At 51.2% G+C, this 20084-nt stretch overlaps 2 protein-coding genes across 2 annotated transcripts in view; both read right to left on the reverse strand.

Moving 5' to 3' along the window:
* Positions 1-712, reverse strand: part of LOC149870982 (alpha-fetoprotein-like) — a 30008-nt gene extending 29296 nt beyond the window's left edge. Inside the window, exon 1 of the mRNA XM_090034797.1 lies at positions 628-712. Coding sequence (XP_089890923.1) covers positions 628-712 — 85 coding nt within the window. The remainder of the gene's footprint in view (positions 1-627) is intronic.
* The window catches only part of LOC149870983 (albumin-like), a 40033-nt gene that overhangs the window by 1917 nt on the left and 18032 nt on the right, over positions 1-20084 (reverse strand). Inside the window, 6 exon segments of the mRNA XM_090034538.1 lie at positions 628-671; positions 5893-5953; positions 6687-6819; positions 13091-13198; positions 13200-13312; positions 19365-19503. Of these exon segments, the coding sequence (XP_089890664.1) occupies positions 5903-5953; positions 6687-6819; positions 13091-13198; positions 13200-13312; positions 19365-19503 (544 nt within the window). The 3' untranslated portion in view covers positions 628-671; positions 5893-5902.

Here is a 20084-nt window from a genome sequence, read left to right on the forward strand (position 1 = left end):
AGCATTTTATTCAAATTTTATTTGAATTTTAGATGCACATCAAGGAGTAACTCACAAAGATCCTCTCAAGGACCCGGAGGGACAGACTTCCACCTTCAGCTTCCTCTTGCAAAAAGGAAGTTTATTTTCTACCTATGGGGACTTTTTACCATCTTTAATTTTCTCTGAGCCTGAGGAAGGGCATGGGTGCCTGAAAGCTTGCAGAAAAAGATATTTTCTAGTGATTTCTTAGTTGGCCTAATAAAAGGTATCATCTCTGAACCAAGAGTTGTAGAGTTCTGCATTTCTTCAAGAGTGACTCAGCACCTTCAGCAAATTCTAAATCACATTCACAAACCCAGCCTCAGTACCCAGCCCCTCTGGATTTGAAAGGTAATAGCCAATCCTAAGTGGTCTGGAGTACGTAGTGAGTCAGACCTTGCTCCAATTTGAATGTGGCCATCAGCTCCAGTGAGAATGGGATTAGGGCTACTACAGCACTATGGCATGGTGATGGCATGTACTCCCCACAAGACCAGGCTAGAAATGACAGTGACCCTCCAAGATCCCCACACGTGTACAAACAACCTGCTGTAGCCATTACTATAATCTGAAAGTATATAGTTAGTGTACAATAAATAGTCTTACCTACATCCCGATAACTTCTGGGCAGGGCTTTTGCTATTGTAAGGCTTACAAAGAAAAGAAAAGAAATTAATGTTCCCCACTTCATTATGTCAGAATTTTTAGGACGGTGGTGCTGGATTGCACACAGAAGGTAGAAAGATGCACAAAAAAAAGAATTTTCTTTTATACCCTTCTGAAGTTATGTGTGGTTAATGAAAAACCCTTTTCCGATCATATATATAAGATTAGAATTTTTGGGATATTCCTCCTAATAATTAAACAGATAAAATTGTTTGCTTATTATGTTTGTTAGTTAGACAACTTGTCACAAAAAGGCCTTGTAAATTCATTAGTCTTTCAGAATTTAGACAAATAGACATTTTGAACTTGGGTTATCTCATTTCAAACAAGAGATGCAAACAAACTCCTTTTTTCCCCCTTACTTATGCTCTTTATCCTACACTCATATACTGACCTTCTTCCATCCCCCCTGAAATAGATCATTTAAAGGTGAATGCTCTGCTGAAGGTGCCCTGTGGAGTGAAGGACCTCATGTTTGTGCAAAGACCTGTAACTTTTACCTCCTAGCTTGCTGATCAAGTTCTCTCTCACTCCTGGCTATAGGACAATAGTGAAGGAAAAATATGAAATAATGTACCATGGAAAAGCTGGGAGGCAATCAGTGCTGGGATTCAGGACCTTCCTGCTTCCCCACCCAGCCCAGGGCTGGCCAGGAACAGGGGCAGCAACCTGAGCAGCCTGGGGCTGGCCAGGACTGTCCCTTCTGGGGCAGGTCCCAGCCAGCTCCAAGCTGTGCAAGGATTTCCCCACCCAGCCCAGAGCTGACCAGAAACTGCCCCTCTTCTGGGACAGTTTCCAGCCAGCCCTGGGCTGCTCAGGGAAATCCTCACATAGCCTGGAGCTGGCAGAAAGATGCCCCTGAAGAAAGATGCATGGGGAAGACCTGCTAGGCATAGAGCTTGGCCCATGTGCAGGGGGCCAACAGAGCTCTGCAGCAGCAGCTGTATCCTGGCCCCATGCACATTAGGACCCCTCCCAATGTGCACGGAGCCAGGAAACAGTTGCCACTACAGCCAGCAGAGCTCTCCTAGGCTGGTGCTCATGGGGACTAGCTCTGTGCTTCCTGCCAGCCCCTGGGCTAGCACCCAGGGTGAGCCTGGAGCTCCCCCTCACTGCTGTAGGGAGCCAGAGCAGAGCTGGAGCAGCCCTGCACCAGGCTGCTCCCACTGGGAGCAGCTTTGCTGCCAACAGGGAGCACATATAGCTGTGCTCACCAGGAAGAATTACTTTATAGCATTAACTGCATGTGTAGAGACGTCCTTAGGCAACTAAGAAGGTGATAATGATGGTGCTGCTTCTCAAGATGCACATTGAACTACTCAAGTTTATGCCAGCAGGGGGTCTGGCCTTCTCCTCTTACACATAACTGGGAAGTTCACTTGAAAGCTCCCACTGGTGCTGAGTGCAGCTGCTGCTATCCAAATGGGGTGAGCCTCTGTTACCAGGTAACAGCTGGGCTCAGGTCTTAGCACTGGCTTCCTGTTAAGCTCCAGGTACAATCCAAAGGTTGGGTGATGTTCTTTAAGACTATAAAGAACCTAAGAGATACTGTTTGTAAGGCCACCTTTCCCCAGTACATTGGTGTACCAAAGAAGGAAATATGAGAAGCTCTTGCAGTCAATAGCTGTTTGGAAATGCTGGGCTGCAGACCAGGCCTTTCTCCGTAGAAGCTCCCTGACTCTTGACACTTGCTCCCCACTTGATGGTCACCTAAGCTAACAGCTTGCAATGCTCCACAGTAGGATATTTTCATTTCATTAGCCTTTTCTGAATATTTGGTAGACAGTTTTCTGTAATAGTATTCCTGACAAAAGGACAGATACTTAAAGCTAACCCAAACAGATAACAGTGTATACCAGAGTCTGTCCACTTGAATTTCTACACGGTTGCAGCACAAGAGACCTGCATTGGTTCTGCTGCAGGTAGTGTTGCCAGCTTCAGTGTTCAGAAACTACAATTCAGATTCCCAGAATGATTAATCTGAATTTGGTGGGGAAGTTTCTTTGCACCCCCACTTGACTCTTGGGGTTTTAGCCTTTGGGATTTGTTTTCTTCACGTTTTCAGGCATAGTGGGGTTCACAGTGAGGGCTAGAAAATTCCAAATGTATTGCCTTCAGACAGTGAAATGTTTAGATCCCCATCAGGTAGCGATATGTTAAAAAACAAACAACCCCCCCTCCTTCCATTTCCCTCTCCTAATGCCTGGTTTGAGGTTCTCTTGCCTGATCCCACTCCACTATCCATCAAGATACATCTCTCAATGCTATCTTCAAGATCATCCACATCTGAACAATTCCTCTGATTGCTGTACTCATTGAGAAAATGCCCACTGCAAATGAATTTCAATTTGTGAGTCATTCGCAAACCAGTCCTGGCATTTGTGAACATGCTTTGCATTCACCCACTAGTCTGAGGTATTTCCATATTGCAGTGGGAGCTGTGAAGGCAGCACATGTAGCACATCCAAGGTAGTTTTAATTTAACTGCCCCCAGGGGACTGCAATGGAGTCTGCCTGCCCCGTCCACTGCTGCTGCCAATCACTCTCTGTGCAGGGTGAGCAGTGGAATAAGCCCCCTCCGTGTCCCCTTTGCCAGATGCCAAACGGAGGAGGGAAAGCCTGTCTATGCCCTGGCACCTAAAGGGGCCATGCTGGCTGACCTCTGGCAGTGCCCCCGCCCCTGCCTCTGGAGTGGTGAGGGGGCAGGGACCATGATGGGGGCAGCACCTCCTCTCCTGGTGTCCCAGTATGAGAACCTCTTCCCAGTGGGGGGCCATGCTGCGGGCGGGGGCAGGAGGAGGGTGGGGTAGTCAGAGCTGCTGCAGACTGCATAGAGCAAGTGGCAGCAGCACTAATGGGGGGCTTGGGTGTCTATGGACACCCCTGCAAGCCCTGATGCTGCCACTTGCCCCATGCAGCCTGTGGCAGCTCTGACTGCCCTGCCCGCAATGTGTTCCCTCCTCCCCACCTGCTGGGAAGAGGCTCATGCTCTGGGACACCAAGAGAGGGGCTGCTGCCCCCATCACAGTCCCTGTTCCCTTGCAGCTCCAGTGGCTGGCCAGCGAAGCACCTTAAACACTGGGGCATGGACTGGGGCCTCTCTTTGGGTTGTAGTTTTGTCATTTTTACTGTAAGGAAGTACATTACTCTATCAGAAAAAAGCTCTGACCCTGCCTCTAACTCTTATGTGATCGTAAGTACAGTCACCCAGGGGCAGATCTGGGGGGAAGGGAGGGGTGCACAGCCCTTCCCCCCCCACTTTGTTCCTGCCCTGGGTTGACCTGGGTACAGAAGGAGTCCAAGAGCTGCTCCTGCTCTGCTTCAGCCGCAGCCTGCAGCTCTGTGGGGTGTCAGTCTCAGAAGGGGGCAGTAGTGGGAGCGCACAGGTTCCTCTTTCCAGCACCTGCTCCCTGCTTATCCCTTCCCCCCAGAGGTGTTTCCTAAATGCAGGCTCTATGAGGACAAACCTGATCCCTACTGCCACTGTTCTCTCTGGCTGATGTAGGCAGAGGGGATCTCCCTAGAGGAGCTCATGAGTGACTCCTGCCCTGTGCTGGAGAGAACAGCTGTGCAGGGAGTTAGACTCACTGGAGAGTGGAAGGGAAGCGGGTGGGCAGGGAGCAGAGCCTGGAAGGTGGAGCCTGAGTGTTGCTGCCACTGTCTCTGGCCAAGCCTGGTACCCCTGACACCTGTTCTCCACAGCCCCTGGGTGCAGCAGGGCAAGAGCAGCTCTGGCTCCTACCCTCCTAGGTCAGCAGGGGATAGAGGCAGTGGTATCACTGGGGGGCAGGTTCCTCCTACCTTCATGTGCCCACTCCATGCCCAGCTCCCTGCAGTCCCAATCTGACCCAGGGGCTCCAGACGTGCTTTGCCATTCCACAGACGATTCCTCATGGTTTGAGGGGTGGTGTGGTGCATCCCTCTTTAGTAAATCCTGAACCTGCCCCTGCAATCACCTCTTCACTGAGGTGTGAGGGTCAATCACAGGATTCATCTCTAGAACCCTGACCCAACCACACTGGGACATGAGGAGGGTAAAATAAATGTTGGGGGGGGTGCTCAGCTGTTACCAGGAGGATCACAACAGTCTATCCATAACATAGTAGGCCTATATGCATGGTGTATAGCCACAGAATGACTTTCCCAGATCCATCTGCAACAGGCCTAATTGCAAATGGACTCTTAACCCAACTGCACAGTTACTGTCCCAAATGGTTGATTTGTCACTTCTCATATGGCGCACACAACTTTAGAATACATTACTGTGTTTTATGACATAATCCTTTTTTTTCATTTCCCTTCTAGATTACCATCAGGGAAGACAACAAATAAATTCTTCTGTTCATCTTCTCATGCATTTTGTTTGTATCTTGGTAACGGCCAACGGTTTAAAATTCTGTTTAAATTGATACGTAACATTTTGAAAAAAAAAAGGGTTTCCAGAAATGTTTCAGTGATATTCCTATGGTGAAGTGAAAAATAAAGAAAAGTTTTTAAACATTTCATTGATCAAGTCTGTTAATTAACTGAAGACAATGGAGATTTTCACTTCATTCTAGACTCAAGGTTAGATGTGGGAACATTTGGGCTAGGGATAGACATTCAAAATGCCAGAGCCTGAATTGATTCAATATTTTGCAGGGTAGTCTAACCTGCCTAGATTGAATCAATTTGCAAGTGAACAGACATATCCTCTGGACTGAGAAATGCAGGCATATGCCTGCAGCTGCTCAGGCCAGGAGCTGGGGGATGCTAGAGCAGGGGGTGGCTTACTGGAAGTAGCCTGAAGCAAATTGGCCAGGGAGGGGGTTTATTTCCCCAGTCCCTGTCCCACTGGCACAGACCTAAGCAGTTGCAGGGGCACGGGCACACCTAGAGGCTAGCTGGCATGGCTCCCTGAGGCAGGGGGGGCAGGGAGGGGGTTTATTCCCACCTCCACACCCTCTGCCCCGGGGGACTGCAGTGGGGTCTGCCAACCCTGATCATGCTGCTGCCACTGCTGCTGATCGCTCCCCACATGGGGCAACTATCTCTCTGTCCTCTTTTTATTCAACGCCCTGCACCCTGGGATCCTGGTCCATGATCTAGGAACATGGCCTCTATAATAACACAAACAGTTCACCAAAAGAAGCAGGTATCTATCCAACCATGATCTCATTTCCTCTGAAGGAGGAATGCACAGTACATATATAGTGTTTTTCTTACCTGCCATACGTTAGACTTCAATTCCTAGGGTAGCTCTACTTTCAACAATAAGGTTTGCACCCTGGGAAAAAAAGATTAGAAATATTTGTGAGAGACAATCATTGGGAATAACCGATAAAGATTTTAATCAAGAAACTTCTGTGTTCTTTAACTGCTGAGACCTTGGTGACATTGAAGGTCAGACGGTATCAGTGGTTCTCAACCTCATTAGACTAATGGCACCTCTCAGAAAATACCACCTCTTAGATTTCATTTATTTTTTGACTACAGAAAAATAAAACAGCAATTCTGCTGCTGCAAAGAACTCATAAAGACCACAACAGGATGTTTTTAACATTATAGATTCCTAGGTGAAATCTCTGAGTTCATCTTGTAAATCTCGCTTGTACACCTAATTGTGCTAACATAATGTGGCACCCTGCAGCACCTTTGAAAAGATATCAAGCCACCCCAGGGTGCCATGGTGACCTAGTCGAGAATCCCTGAACTAGATGGTGCCTCCCTCCTCTAGAACACACGTTTCTAGAGAAACTATTTTCCAAAATAGATTAGTCAAATGAAATCCTTTCTTGGCCTGATCGCTATACTTCCACAGTCATACCTGGCTAATGAGTAGCAAAGATACCAAATCCATGATAATACTAATCTGCTGACAAATTTATTAGTGCACACCCAGAGAGAATTGTCTTGTGATAGCTGCACCATTTGATTAAGATGCAGATATCCACACCCTCCATGTATGCTTTCTTTGAATCAGGACTAAAGCCTGATCCATGAAAACAGATGGGGCATACCTCTTCACCAAAGCAGGCATCATGGTCTTCTTTCTTGCAGCACTTATCTACCATTTCTATAAAACCTGCAATGATTTTTCCCAGTTGTTCATCAGTCATACTGGGCTTGCATTTAATGAGGTTGACAAGCAATCTGGAATGAGAGCAAAACATAATTAACACAGTTGACACCAATTAGTCTGACTTGTAGGTGTGTGATATTGCATTTCCCTAAGGCCTCTGATGAGCCGGGGTCTACACAGCGATTTTAGAAATGCCCAGAGCAGCATATTTTCTTGAGTTCTGCTCTGCTCAACATGGACTTGATCTAGTGAAACTGCTGGGAGTCTTTCCCTTAAGTCCAATGGGATTTGCAGTCATCCCCGCATGTTGAGCATGAGAAATGTCACCCCAAAAATCTTAGTCTAAATCAGGGGTCAGCAACCCCTGGCACATGTGCCAGAGCATGGCAAGAGAGGCCATTTTGCTTGGCATGTCACAGTTGGCCCAGGCTCTGGGAAGCTGCTTCCAGCCACAGAGCCCGGGCTGCTTGCAGCAGGTGGTGGGGAGGCTACAAACCCTGCTGCAAGCAGTCCAGGCTCTGTGGCAGGCAGCAGCTGCCCAGAGCTCAGGCCAGTTGCTGCAGGGAGCCAGGAGGCTACAGACAGCTGCACCAGACTCCAGAAACCCAGCTGCACTCCACAGCAGCGGCAGCTGCATATGCACTTTGGGGTGCATGGCTGGAAAGGGGTCAGGGGCAGCACTGACCCTGGCCCCTTGCTCGCTATGCAACCCAAGGCATGTGTGAGCCACCACCATCACAGTGCTGGGGATCCAGTCCCCCATGCTAGTAAGGGCAGAAACTCCTGCGATGGTGTCGACACGGAGTTCTGCCAGGGCCCCTGCCCGGGGGGCGCGGCCTTCCCGGGGCTTGTCCGAGGCCTCCACCCAGACAGAGCCCTCGGGGGGGCTGCCGTCCTCCAACCCCCTGGCCTGCGGGGACTGCCTGGCAAGGTCTGGGGGGGCAGGGACTGGGGACTCCTGCACCTGTCCTGTAGGTATCCGCCTTAGGACCCTGGAGGAGCGGGTGCAGGAGCTCCTGGAGGAGGTTAGCAGGCTGAGGGGAATCCGTGAGGCAGAGGAGGAAATTGATAGGTATTTTCTTTCTCTGCAGGGTGATACAACAGAGGAGAGGGCAGCCCGGGATGAGCCCTCCACTGCTGAGTGGCAGACAGTCTCCCGCGCCAGGGCTATTAACCATGTTGCGGCACCAGTTCCTCCTGTCCATCTGGAGAACAGATATGAGGTCCTGGCAGCCCTGGAGGAGGAGGGAGCAGTGGAAGATTCCAGGGAGGAGACTTTGTGCACACAATGTCCTGTGCGGGCGGCGGGAGTCAAGAGGCCTAAGAGGAGGAAGCGTCGCGTCATCGTGATTGGTGACTCCATCCTGAGAGGTACGGAGGGCCCCATCTCTCGCCAGGATCCCTCAGCACGCGAGGTCTACTGCCTGCCCGGAGCGAAGATTCAGGATGTGAAGGGGATGCTCCAGTCCATCATCCAGCCCTCCGATTATTACCCCATGGTCCTTGTCCATGTGGGTACTAACGATGCGGCCAGGAGAGCCCCTGATCGCCTGATGGAGGACTACCATGCTCTGGGAGGCGTGCTGAGGGAGATGGGCGCACAGGCGGTCTTCTCTTCCATCCTGCCAGTGAGCGGACGCGGCAGACGTCACGAGATGTGCATTGCGGAGACCAACTGGAGGCTACAGGAATGGTGCTTCGAGGCGGGCTTTGGCTTCCTCAGCCATGACCGGCACATCGTGATGAGAGACATGCTGGGATGGGATGGGCTCCACCTTTCCCCTAAAGGTAAGCGTGTGTTCTCTTCCAGGTTGGTGAACCTCCTTCGGCGGGCTTTAAACTAGGCTCGTCGGGGGAGGGGGAAGATGAGGGCGGAGGAGACGATGAGATACCAGCCCCAGCAACAGCCAGCGAGCCCAGACCAATGGTCAAAAGGGAGAAACAGGTAAGCGATGGGGGACGGGGCATTGCTGAGACTAGGGGGTCAGTGGGCACAACCGCTGAAGGCCTCAAATGCCTCTACACGAATGCTCGAAGTATGGGGAAGAAGCAGGAGGAACTCGCCCTCCTCCTAGCTGTCACCAGCCCTGACATAGTAGGGATCACAGAAACGTGGTGGGACTCATCGCATGACTGGGCGGTGAGTGTCAAGGGCTATAGGCTATACAGGAAGGACAGGATAGGAAGGAAAGGTGGAGGAGTAGCACTCTACATCAAGGAGGAATATACTTCCTCGTTAATTAGCATGGGGGTAGAGGGGGGGCACTCTGAGGTGCTCTGGGTTAGAGTAAAAGGCAGTCCAGGGGAGAGAGACTTAACGGTGGGAGTCTACTATAGACCTCCCAACCAGGGAGAAGAGCTCGACCTGGAATTCTTAGGTCAGCTTACAGAGGCAGTGAGGGCTAAGGATGTGGTCATCATGGGGGACCTGAACTTCCCAGACATCTGCTGGGAGGAGCAGTCAGCCAAGTCTGATCGCTCACGTCGGTTCTTAGCCAGACTGCAGGACCTCCATCTAACCCAGGAGGTGCACAGTCCCACCAGGGGAGACGCCATGTTGGACCTAGTGCTGGCCACGGGTGATGACCTGGTGAGGGGGCTGCGGGTGATGGGCCACCTGGGAGACAGTGATCATCGCTTGCTGGAATTCACCATCCAGCGTAAGGTGGCAAAGGGCTGCAGCAAGGCAACAGCCCTAGACTTTAGGAGGGCTGACTTCAACAAGCTAAGGAGGATAGTTGGGGAAGCGCTGAGGACCCAGAGGGGAAGGGAATCAGATGTCGAAGGTGAGTGGTTGCTCCTTAAGGAGACGATCCTCCATGCCCAAAGGGAGGTAATCCCAACAAGGGTCAAAGGGAGCAGGAGGGCACATAAACCCCCATGGCTCACTAAGAGCATCCGGGAATGTCTCCTTGCTAAAAGGGAGGCATATACCCAATGGAGAGATGGGGTCATCTCCAAGAAGGACTATGTTATAGTCGCCCGAGGATGTAGGGGGGCAGTCAGGAGGGCCAAGGCAGAGTTGGAGATAGGACTAGCTTCCCGGATTAAGGACAATAAGAAGTCCTTCTTCAAATACACAGGGGGTAAAAAGAGGGTCCCGGGTAATGTGGGGCCCCTGCAGGACACGATGGGCAACTTAGTCATCACGCCAGATGACAAAGCTAACATATTTAACGATTTCTTTGCCTCTGTCTTCCTAAGTAGGGACCAGTTCAGCCACCTCCCTGCTGGGCCCCCCTCGGGCCCCGAGAGAGACACGCCTGGGCCAAGGGTTAGCGAGGAGTTAGTTAGGGTACTTCTGGAGAGGCTGGACGTGTTCAAGTCCGCTGGTCCGGACGATCTTCACCCTAGGGTTCTACAGGAACTGGCTGAGGTCATTGCGGGACCCCTGGCACGGCTCTATGAGCACTCGTGGTGCTCTGGCGAGGTGCCGGAGGACTGGAAGAGGGCCAATGTGGTCCCTATCTTCAAAAAGGGAAAAAAAGAGGACCCGGGAAATTACAGGCCAGTTAGTCTGACCTCAATCCCGGGTAAGCTCTTTGAAAAAATTATCCTGGCACACATCCAGGAGGGCCTTGCGGGGGAATGCATGCTCAGGGGCAACCAACATGGGTTTATCAGTGGCAGGTCTTGTCAGACCAACCTGGTGGCCTTTTACGATCAGGTCACCAAATCATTAGACGCAGGGGTTGCTGTGGATGTAGTCTTTCTGGACTTCCGGAAGGCTTTCGACACTGTCTCTCACCCTGTCCTCATCAAAAAGCTGGGAGACTGTGGTGTCGATGCCCACACGGTCAAATGGGTCGCCAACTGGTTGGAGGGCCGCACCCAGAGGGTGGTAGTGGATGGGTTCTTCTCGACCTGGAAGGATGTGGGCAGTGGGGTTCCGCAGGGCTCGGTCCTCGGGCCCGCACTGTTCAACATCTTCATCAGTGACTTGGATGAGGGGGTAGAAAGCACCCTGTTCAAGTTTGCTGATGACACTAAGATGTGGGGGGATGTGGGTGCACTAGAAGGGTGCAATAGGCTACAAGCTGACCTTGACAGGTTGCAACGGTGGGCGGATGAGAATAGGATGGGGTTTAACACTGATAAGTGCAAGGTGTTGCACATGGGGAGGAAGAACCGGCACCACACTTACAGGTTGGGGAACTCCCCTCTTGCCAGCACGGAGACGGAAAAGGATCTTGGAGTCGTCATTGACTCCACGATGAACATGGGCCGGCAGTGTGGGGAGGCAGTCAAGAAGGCCAATCGTACCCTGTCATGCATCCACAGATGCATCTCGAGCAGGTCCAGGGAGGTGATCCTCCCCCTCTATGCGGCACTGGTCAGGCCGCAGCTGGAGTACTGCGTCCAGTTCTGGGCGCCACACTTCAAGAGGGACGTGGACAATATGGAAAGAGTTCAGAGGAGGGCCACTCGTATGATCAGGGGTCAGCAGGGCAGGCCTTATGAGGATAGGCTACGGGACCTGAACCTGTTTAGCCTCCACAAGAGAAGGCTAAGGGGGGACCTTGTGGCCTGCTACAAACTGGTCAGGGGGGATCAGCAGGTATTGGGGGAGTCCCTGTTCCCCCGTGCGCTCCCAGGAGTGACCAGGAATAACGGTCACAAACTGGCGGAGGGTAAGTTTAGATTAGATATTAGGAGGCGCTACTTCACAGTCAGGGTGGCTAGGGCCTGGAACCAGCTTCCAGGGGAAGTGGTGCAGGCTCCTAGCCTGGGGATTTTTAAAAGGAAGTTAGATGAGCACCTTGCCGGGGTCATCTGACCCCGGTGCTCTTTCCTGCTAAGGCAGGGGGTCGGACTAGATGATCTACCTAGGTCCCTTCCGACTCTAGCTACTATGAAACTATGAAACTATGAAACTATGTAGCTGTTTCCCTCCCGGCTGCCTGCTACAGCTGCCCAGAGCCCAGGCCAGCTGTGACAGGTGAGCCAGGAGACTGCAAACACCTGTACCAGGCTGTGGTTGGGCTCCAGAGCCCCAGCTGGGCTCCATAGCAGTGGCAGCTGCACATGCCCCTGAAGGCAGACAGCAGGGAAGGGGCCTGAGTTCTGCTGCTCCCACCACTTCCCAATCGCATGCCCCAAGGCGTGTGTGGAGCCACTGCCACAGAGCCCAGCTGAGGCTCCAGTTCCCAGTGCAGTTGTTCGCAGCCTCCCGGCTGCCTACCACAGCCAGCCCGGGCTCTGGGCAGCTATAGGAGGTGGTGGGCAGACTAAAAACAGCTGTACCAGGGTCTGGAGGCCTGGCACCAGCTCCATGGCAGCAGCACCTTCACACACACCTTAGGGCACACAGTGTGGGAGCAGCCAGGGCAGCACAACACCAGCCCCTCCCCTACCATCTGCCCAGAGACACATATGTACTCACCACCAGCAACGAGGATCGGGCCCCTCACAACTCCCCTGCCATCTACCTCTGGCATGCCAAGTCAAGGCATGGGTCAAAGTTGGGGTGTTTTTGGTGCTCTGACCAAAAACATTCCCAACCCATGGTCTAAATAATCTCCAATCATGTTTGCTTCTATGCTGCCTGTGACTCCAGCCTCAATGCACTTGTTGTCCACTTCACTTGTCCTTTCACGTTGGCACAAGATACAAAAGGATCAAGAAAAGCCTTCTTGAACTTCTTCTGCAAAGTTACCATGTGCTTTAAAGTAGTTGTGACCATGTCTGTCAGGAAAATAAGATAATAACATTGATGATGAACAATAAAGAGAGAAATCATGTGCCTTCCCATGTTTCTCAGGCAGTTCACTAGCTCAGACTGGTCTCCCTGCAGGCACTCTGTTCCTGTGCTGAATGTTTCTTTTTGCTCCCCTCCCTCTTCCTAAGAAGCAAAAAAGGAGAAAAAAGGTTGGAAAATTATTTATTAAAAATTATAGCAATCCTACCTTAATTATCTCTGCACTAAAGTATCTTAAAGCCTATGGAATCCTAAAAGAGAGACTTCTTAACCTCATTTTCTCCCTGGAAAATGAACGAAGCCGCAGGAGTTCACTGCAAAGAAAATAAACTGGACTCTTAGAAACTTCTCAGTGTTTGTGGGATGAGTCACATTTACATGATGTAAAGTGAGCTAGTCAATGGATTATGCCAACTCAGGAGCTGGCCCAGTAAATTCTGCAGGGATAACTGTAGTCAACACACTAATTATTTGAAACTAGCCAAAGATGTTTTAAGTTTTGCTATTATGATTATCTGCTAAAGCAGTCCTATGATCATTTTCTATGCACAGTGAGAATTTGTGTTTAATTTGAAACCACTTCTAATTAGGATATTCTGATTCTATGATTTTCAGAAGATTCGTAGTATAAACAAAGATCTTACTTAAGCTCAGTTTCTTGTTGTGTTGCAAGAGGAGCATTGCATAAATTCTCACCAAAGTCAAACATGGCTGGGTTGAATGGGGGAGGCTCATAGTTTTCATCCACGCCATTTGGTAAAGCAAGGTCTCCTGTTAGCATAGGAGGCACTACAGCAGTGGGCAACTTGATCATTTACAGATACAGCCTTCTGTCTCTCACACATTTCTTGAATCAGCATGTCCAGCTGAACACATGTCCTGCACACATCCAGTCTTGCACACATGTGTGCCCCCTTACCTGACCCGGAGTGGAGGCGAGAGCAGCAGAAGCGAGTGGAGCAGCAGCGGGGGCAGCAGCACCTGATCCCCCTAAGGTAAGTGGGGCAGAGGGGCCGACGCAGCTGAGCCGGATCCGGAGGGAAAGCCCCCTGGATCCCTCTTAGCTGAGCCGGTAGGGAGCCGAGCTCCTGAGCCGTGCGAACAAAGCGCACAAACAGGCGCGGTCTGTAAGAGCATGCTGGTGTTTGTGCCGGCGTTCACGCCGGAGGGGGAGCAGGAGGGGCCGAGAGACCGACTCTTGTTAGTGCGGGCCAGAGGACCCTAACTCAACTAGGAACTCCTACGATGGTGTCGACACGGGTGCTGCCAGGGCCCCTGCCCGGGGGGTGCGGCCTTCCCAGGGCTTGCCTGAGGCCTCCACCCAGACGGAGCCCGCGGTGGGGGCTGGCGTCCCCCAACCCCCTGGCCTGCGGGAGCTGCCCAGCAAGGCCTGGGGGGGGGCAGGGACTGGGGACCCCCACACCTGTCCTGCAGGTGCCCACTTTAGGGCCCTGGAGGCACAGGTGAGGGAGCTCCAGGAGGAGGTTAGCAGGCTGAGAGGAATCAGGGAGGCAGAGGAAGAAATTGACAGCTATTTTCTTTCCCTGCAGGTTGTACAACCAAGAAGGATGCACCTCAAGATGAGCCCTCCACTGCTACGTGGCAGACGGTCACCTCCCGTGCCAGGGCTGCTCGAGACACAGCAGCACCAGTTCCTACAGTCCGGCTGGAGAACAGGTACGAAGCTCTGGCAGCCCTGGAGGAGAAGGACGGAGAGGACGAAACCGGGGAGGAGGCAACTCCATGCACACTGTGTCCCGTGCAAACCGAAGGAGGCAAGAAAGCCAGAAGGAAGAAGCGTTGCATGATCGTCATTGGTGACTCCATCCTGAGAGGTACGTAGGGCCCCATCTGTTGCTGGGACCCCTCGGCACGCGAGGTATACTGCCTACCTGGAGCGAGGATTCAGGATGTGAAAGGGATGCTCCAGACTGTAATCCAGCCCACTGATTATTACCTCATGTTCCTAGTCCATGTGGGCACTAACGATGCGGCCAGGAGGAGCCCTGATCACCCGATGGAAGACTACCATGCTCTGGGGTGCGTGCTGAAGGAGATGGGCTCACAGGTGGTTTTCTCTTCTATCCTGCCAGTGAGAGGACGAGGCAGATGGCATGAAACGTGCATCGCAGAGACCAACTGGCGGCTACAGGAATGGTGCTTTGAGGAGGGCTTTGAATTCCTCAGTCACGACCGGCACATCACGACAAGAGACATGCTGGGATGGGACGGGCTCCACCTTTCCCCTAAAGGTAAGCATGTGTTCTCTTCTGGGTTGGCGGACCTCCTCTGGCAGGCTTTAAACTAGGCTCGTTGGGGGAAGGGGAAGATGAGGGCAGAGGAAATATCACACTGCCAGACCAAACAGCACCCACAACTACAGCCCAGCCCAGACCGACGAGCGAAGCAATCAAACAGGTAAGAGAGAGGGGACAGAGTAACGCTGGGACTAGGGGGTCAGTATATACACCCAGAGGAGGCCTCAAATGCCTCTACACAAACGCTTGTAGTATGGGCAACAAGCAGGAGGAACTCACCCTCCTGCTGGCTGACACCAGCCCGGACATAGTGGGGATTACAGAAACGTGGTGGGACGAAACGTATGATTGGGCGGTCAGTGTCAAGGGCTATAGGCTGTACAGGAGGGACAGGATAGGAAAGAGAGGTGGGGGCGTGACACTCTATATTAAGGAGGGATACACTTCCTCGTTAATTAGCAGAGTCAGGGGAGGGGCACTCTGAAGTGCTTTGGGTTAGAGTACAAGGCAGTCGAGGGGAAAGGGACTTAACGGTGGGAGTCTACTACAGACCTCCCAACCAGGGAGAAGAGCTTGACCAGGAATTCTTGGGTCAGCTCACAGAGGTAGTGAAGGCTAAGGATGTGGTAGTCATGGGGGACCTGAATTTCCCGGACATCTTCTGGGAAGAGCAGTCAGCCAGGTCTGAACGCTCACGTAGGTTCTTGGCCAGAGTGCAGGACCTCCATCTAACCCAGGAGGTGCACAGCCCCACCAGGGGGGATGCCTTGTTGGACCTAGTGCTGGCCACGGGTGATGACCTGGTGAGGGGGCTGCGGGTGCTCGACCACCTGGGCAACAGCGATCATCGCCTGCTGTAATTCATCATCCAGTGCAAGGTGGCAAAGGGATGCAGTAAGGCAGCGGCCCTAGATTTTAGGAGGGCAGACTTCAACGAGCTAAGGAGGATAGTTGGAGAAGCGCTGAGGTCCCGGAGGGGAGGGGAGCCAGGCGTCCAAGGAGAGTGGTGGCTCCTTAAGGAGACGATCCTCCAAGCCCAAAGGAAGGTAATCCCAACGAGGATCAAAGGGAGCAGGAGAGCACACAAGCCTCCATGGCTCACCAAAAACATCCGGGAATGTCTCCTTGCTAAAAAGGAGGCTTACACCCAATGGAAAGAAGGCGTCATCACCAGGGAGGACTATTCAGTAGTTGCTCGGGGATGTAGGGGGGTAGTTAAGAAGGCCAAGGCAGAGATGGAACTGGGACTAGCTTCCCAGATTAAGGACAATAAGAAGTCCTTTTTTAAATATGTAGGGGGTAAAAAGAAGGTCCTGGGTAATGTGGGGCCCTTGCAGGACGCCATGGGAAACTTGGTCATCACACCAGATGGCAAAGCTAACATGTTTAATGATTTCTTTGCCTCCGTCTTCCTAAGTAGGGACCAGAACAGCCATCTCCTTGTGGGGCCCCCCTCGGGCCCCGGCGGAGGCACACCTGGGCCATGGGCTAGCGAGGATTTAGTTAGGGAGTTTTTGGAGGGTTTGGACGTATTCAAGTCAGCCGGTCCGGATGATCTCCACCCTAGAGTTCTAAAGGAACTGCCCGAGGTCATTGCAAGTCCCCTGGCACGGCTTTCCGAGCACTCGTGGTGCTCTGGTGAGGTACCGGAGGACTGGAAGAGGGCCAACGTGGTCCCCATCTTCAAAAAAGGCAGGAAGGAGGACCCGGAAAACTATAGGCTGGTTAGTCTCACCTCGATCCTAGGCAAGCTGTTTGAGAAAATTATGCTGGCACACATCCAGGAGGGGCCAGCAGGGGACTACATGCTTAGGGGCAACCAACATGGGGTCATCAGTGGCAGGTCCTGTCAGACCAACCTGGTGGCCTTTTACGATCAGATCACCAGATCATTAGATGCAGGGGTAGCAGTGGACATAGTCTTCCTGGACTTCCGGAAGGCTTTCAACACTGTCTCTCACCCTGTTCTCATTAAGAAACTGGGGGGCTGTGGTGTAGACACCCACACAGTCAAATGGGTCGCCAACTGGCTGGAGGGCCACACCCAGAGGGTGGTAATGGATGAGTCCTTCTCAACCTGGAAGGACGTGGGCAGCGGGGTTCTGCAGGGCTCGGTCCTCAGGCCCGCACTGTTCAACATCTTCATCAGTGATTTGGATGAGGGGGTAAAAAGCACCCTGTTCAAATTTGCTGATGACACGAAGATGTGGGGGGATGTGGGCACATTGGAAGGATGCAACAGGCTACAATCAGACCTAGACAGGTTACAAGGGTGGGCGGACGAGAATAGGATGGGTTTCAACACCGACAAGTGGGAGGAACAACCGGCACCATACCTACAGGTTGGGGAACTCCCCTCTTGTCAGCACGGAGGTGGAAAGGGATCTGGGGGTCATCATTGACTCCAAGATGAACATGGGCCGGCAGTGTGGAGAGGCAGTCAGGAAGGCCAACCGCACCTTGGCATGCATCCACAGATGCATCTCGAGTAGGTCCAAGGAGCTGATCCTCCCCCTCTGTGCGGCACTGGTCAGGCCGCAGCTGGAGTATTGCGTCCAGTTCTGAGCGCCGCACTTCAAGAGGGATGTCGACAGCAGGGAGGGGGTCCAGAGGAGGGCCACCCGCATGATCAGGGGACAGCAGGGCAGGCCCTATGAGGACAGGCTGTGGGACCTGAACCTGTTCAGCCTCCAGAAGAGATGGCTGACGGGGGATCTTGTGGCCTGTTATAAACTAGTCAGGGGGGATCAGCAGGCATTGGGGGAGTCACTGTTTTCCCGAGCACCGCCAGGAGTGACCAGGAATAACGGTCACAAGCTGGCAGAGAGTAGGTTTAGGTTAGATATCAGGAGGCGCTACTTCACTGTCAGGGCGGCTAGGGTCTGGAACCAGCTTCCAAGAGAAGTGGTGCAGGCTCCTACCCTGGGGGTGTTTAAGAGGAGGTTGGATGAACATCTTGCTGGGGTCATTTGACCCCAGTATTCTTTCCTGCCATGGCAGGGGGTCGGACTAGATGATCTGCTCAGGTCCCTTCCGACCCTAGAAACTATGAAACTATGAAACAAAGAGAGAGGAATAAAACAAAGGTCACAACGCTTTTGGCTTGAACATTAACAAGAGTAATAAATGTATCCATGCCCCAAATTGTACAGTCTATGATCTATGAGCTTCCACTATTCCTGAAGCAAAGCTCCAAGGTGAGCACAAAATAAAGACGTCATACATTCAGTTATTCTGGAATTCTTCCTAATGGCATGAAGATTATAGTCTTGAGGTGACTTTGCTGGACTTTTTGAAGGGCTCTTGGTTGGACTTTTTGAAGGCTTCTTGGCTGCAGTCTTCTCAGGAGTCTTGGCTACAGGTTTTTCTGGAGTCTAGTCTGCTTTCTTAAAAAATGTGCCCAAGGAAGTTTGGACAGATGTTCTCCAGGGAGATTGGCAAGACAGCAAACTTGTTCGCTGGAGTGGTGTCAAATCAGATCAAGTGTTGTAAAGTCAAAACTGACGTCATAAAGTTGAAACAGGGTGTCAATTTATAAATGTCGTAAGTATGAAATGATGTAACTCGAAACGTTGTAAGTCGAGGACTGCCTGTAGATGTTGACCACAATGAAGTGGCTCAATTTATCACTACCTTTTGTAATGGCCACAAGTTTGAGTATCTGTGACACAACAGAAGATAGGGATGTCTGTCTATTTGGCTTCATTTTGTACCCCCATAATTGTTTTTATGGAGGCATAAAGGTGATGTCAGCTTCCACCTATACAGTCTGAAGAGAGCTCTGCTTATTTGGCATGTCCTTTAAACATTTCCTACAGTCAGTCTTTGGAAAAGCATTATTTTATTAAAGCTCTTGTGGTAACTAGCATTTCAGGGCTGAGCATGGAAAGTATTCATCTTGCAGAAAGGTGATATAATTTTTCACGATCTATAGCTAGCCTGCCCTTCAGCTGGAGTACATCAATGTTGGTATCAGCTGATCAATTTTGGCTTCTTCCAACTACATATTTAGCCTTGAACAGTTTCTTTTACTATTAAACTTGTTCCACATTGAGATTTCATTCCACTAGTTTCACAAATTGTATCAGTTTTCACCAAATTCTGACCACATCTAGGTCTATATCTAAGTCCCACATCTAGGTCTAGGACTTGTTCAGAATTGCTATAACCTTATTTTGAAAATGTTAAGGCTATTGAAGTGCATTAAATAAGCACAGTTTTTCTTTAATGGATTACTTAGTACTTCTCAACAGCCACAGATTCAATCCAAATTAATGTGGGTTTTATTTATTTCAGAGGAACAAAAGCCAAGATAGGATAAAATCTTAGCCTGTAGTAGGAAGATGGTCTTTAAGGTTTCCTAACCCAACTTTTCTATGAAAAATAAAACTGACATCAATGGGAATGGCTTTGGGTGCCCAGCTTCCCTGAATATGGAGAAGTTGTGGATGTAAGGGCTGATTTTGAGGCAGCTACATTTGAAAATATTGACCAAAGTTTCCAGTGCTTCATACATTGACTTCTTCAAAAATCCATAGCTATTTTGTGGACAAAATGGCTACTGACAGTAAGTTCAGGCAGATTTCATAAAAAACTACTGGTGAAGTACAAAGAAAACCTGCTGAAGAGGATACAAAGATAAAAAAAGAAGTCTACTCACATATCCCTCAGCACAAGCTATACGTCTGTTTTCAGGTTCCTGGCAGCATTTGACACCAGCTAATATAATTTTCTTTCCGACTTCAAGCATTGTTTCTGTTGATACCTGCGGCATTTTCTTGGTGTAGCGGATAAGAACCCTGAAGTCACAAGAGCCCACACTGAATGATCACTGTTGAACAAAATCTTAGCAGCAAATCACCAAGCTAGGCCAGTATGAGAAAGTACAATCCAGTCTGTCCAAAGCAGTACTAACTTTTCTCCATTTCAGCAGGCACAGCAGCTGCAGCAAATAAATCCCACCCTCCCTATCCTCCTAATGTGGCCCATCTCTCCGTACTACCTTTGAAGCTCTTTCATCCCAGCACTGGAATAATGGCTTTTTCTAAAGTGCCAGCAGAACATGGGTTAAGCCAGTGGCAACGCATAGGAGATGCACGGGGGTGAGCATGCACCCCCCAAAAGCACTGGTGCCCCTCCTGATGTGCTGCGCACCCCCCTTGGTGCCCCCCCTGCAAGTGCCAGCCATGGAGTGGAAGCACCCTGGCCACTTCCAGAAGCTGGTGAGATCAGCTGCGGAGGGGATCCCCCACTCTGGTCAGTGAGATCAGCTGCAGGGGAACCCCCCTGGTCACAGCTTGCTGGGGGGGGCATGTGCTCCCCCTGAGTAAGGTGACACCAGTCACCCATGGGTTATGTCATTGTTCTGCTTGTCCATGCC

The sequence above is a fragment of the Crocodylus siamensis genome, chromosome 2, assembly GCF_052110815.1.
Source record: "Crocodylus siamensis isolate JL-2025a chromosome 2, ASM5211081v1, whole genome shotgun sequence".
NCBI classification, from domain to species: Eukaryota; Metazoa; Chordata; order Crocodylia; family Crocodylidae; genus Crocodylus; species Crocodylus siamensis.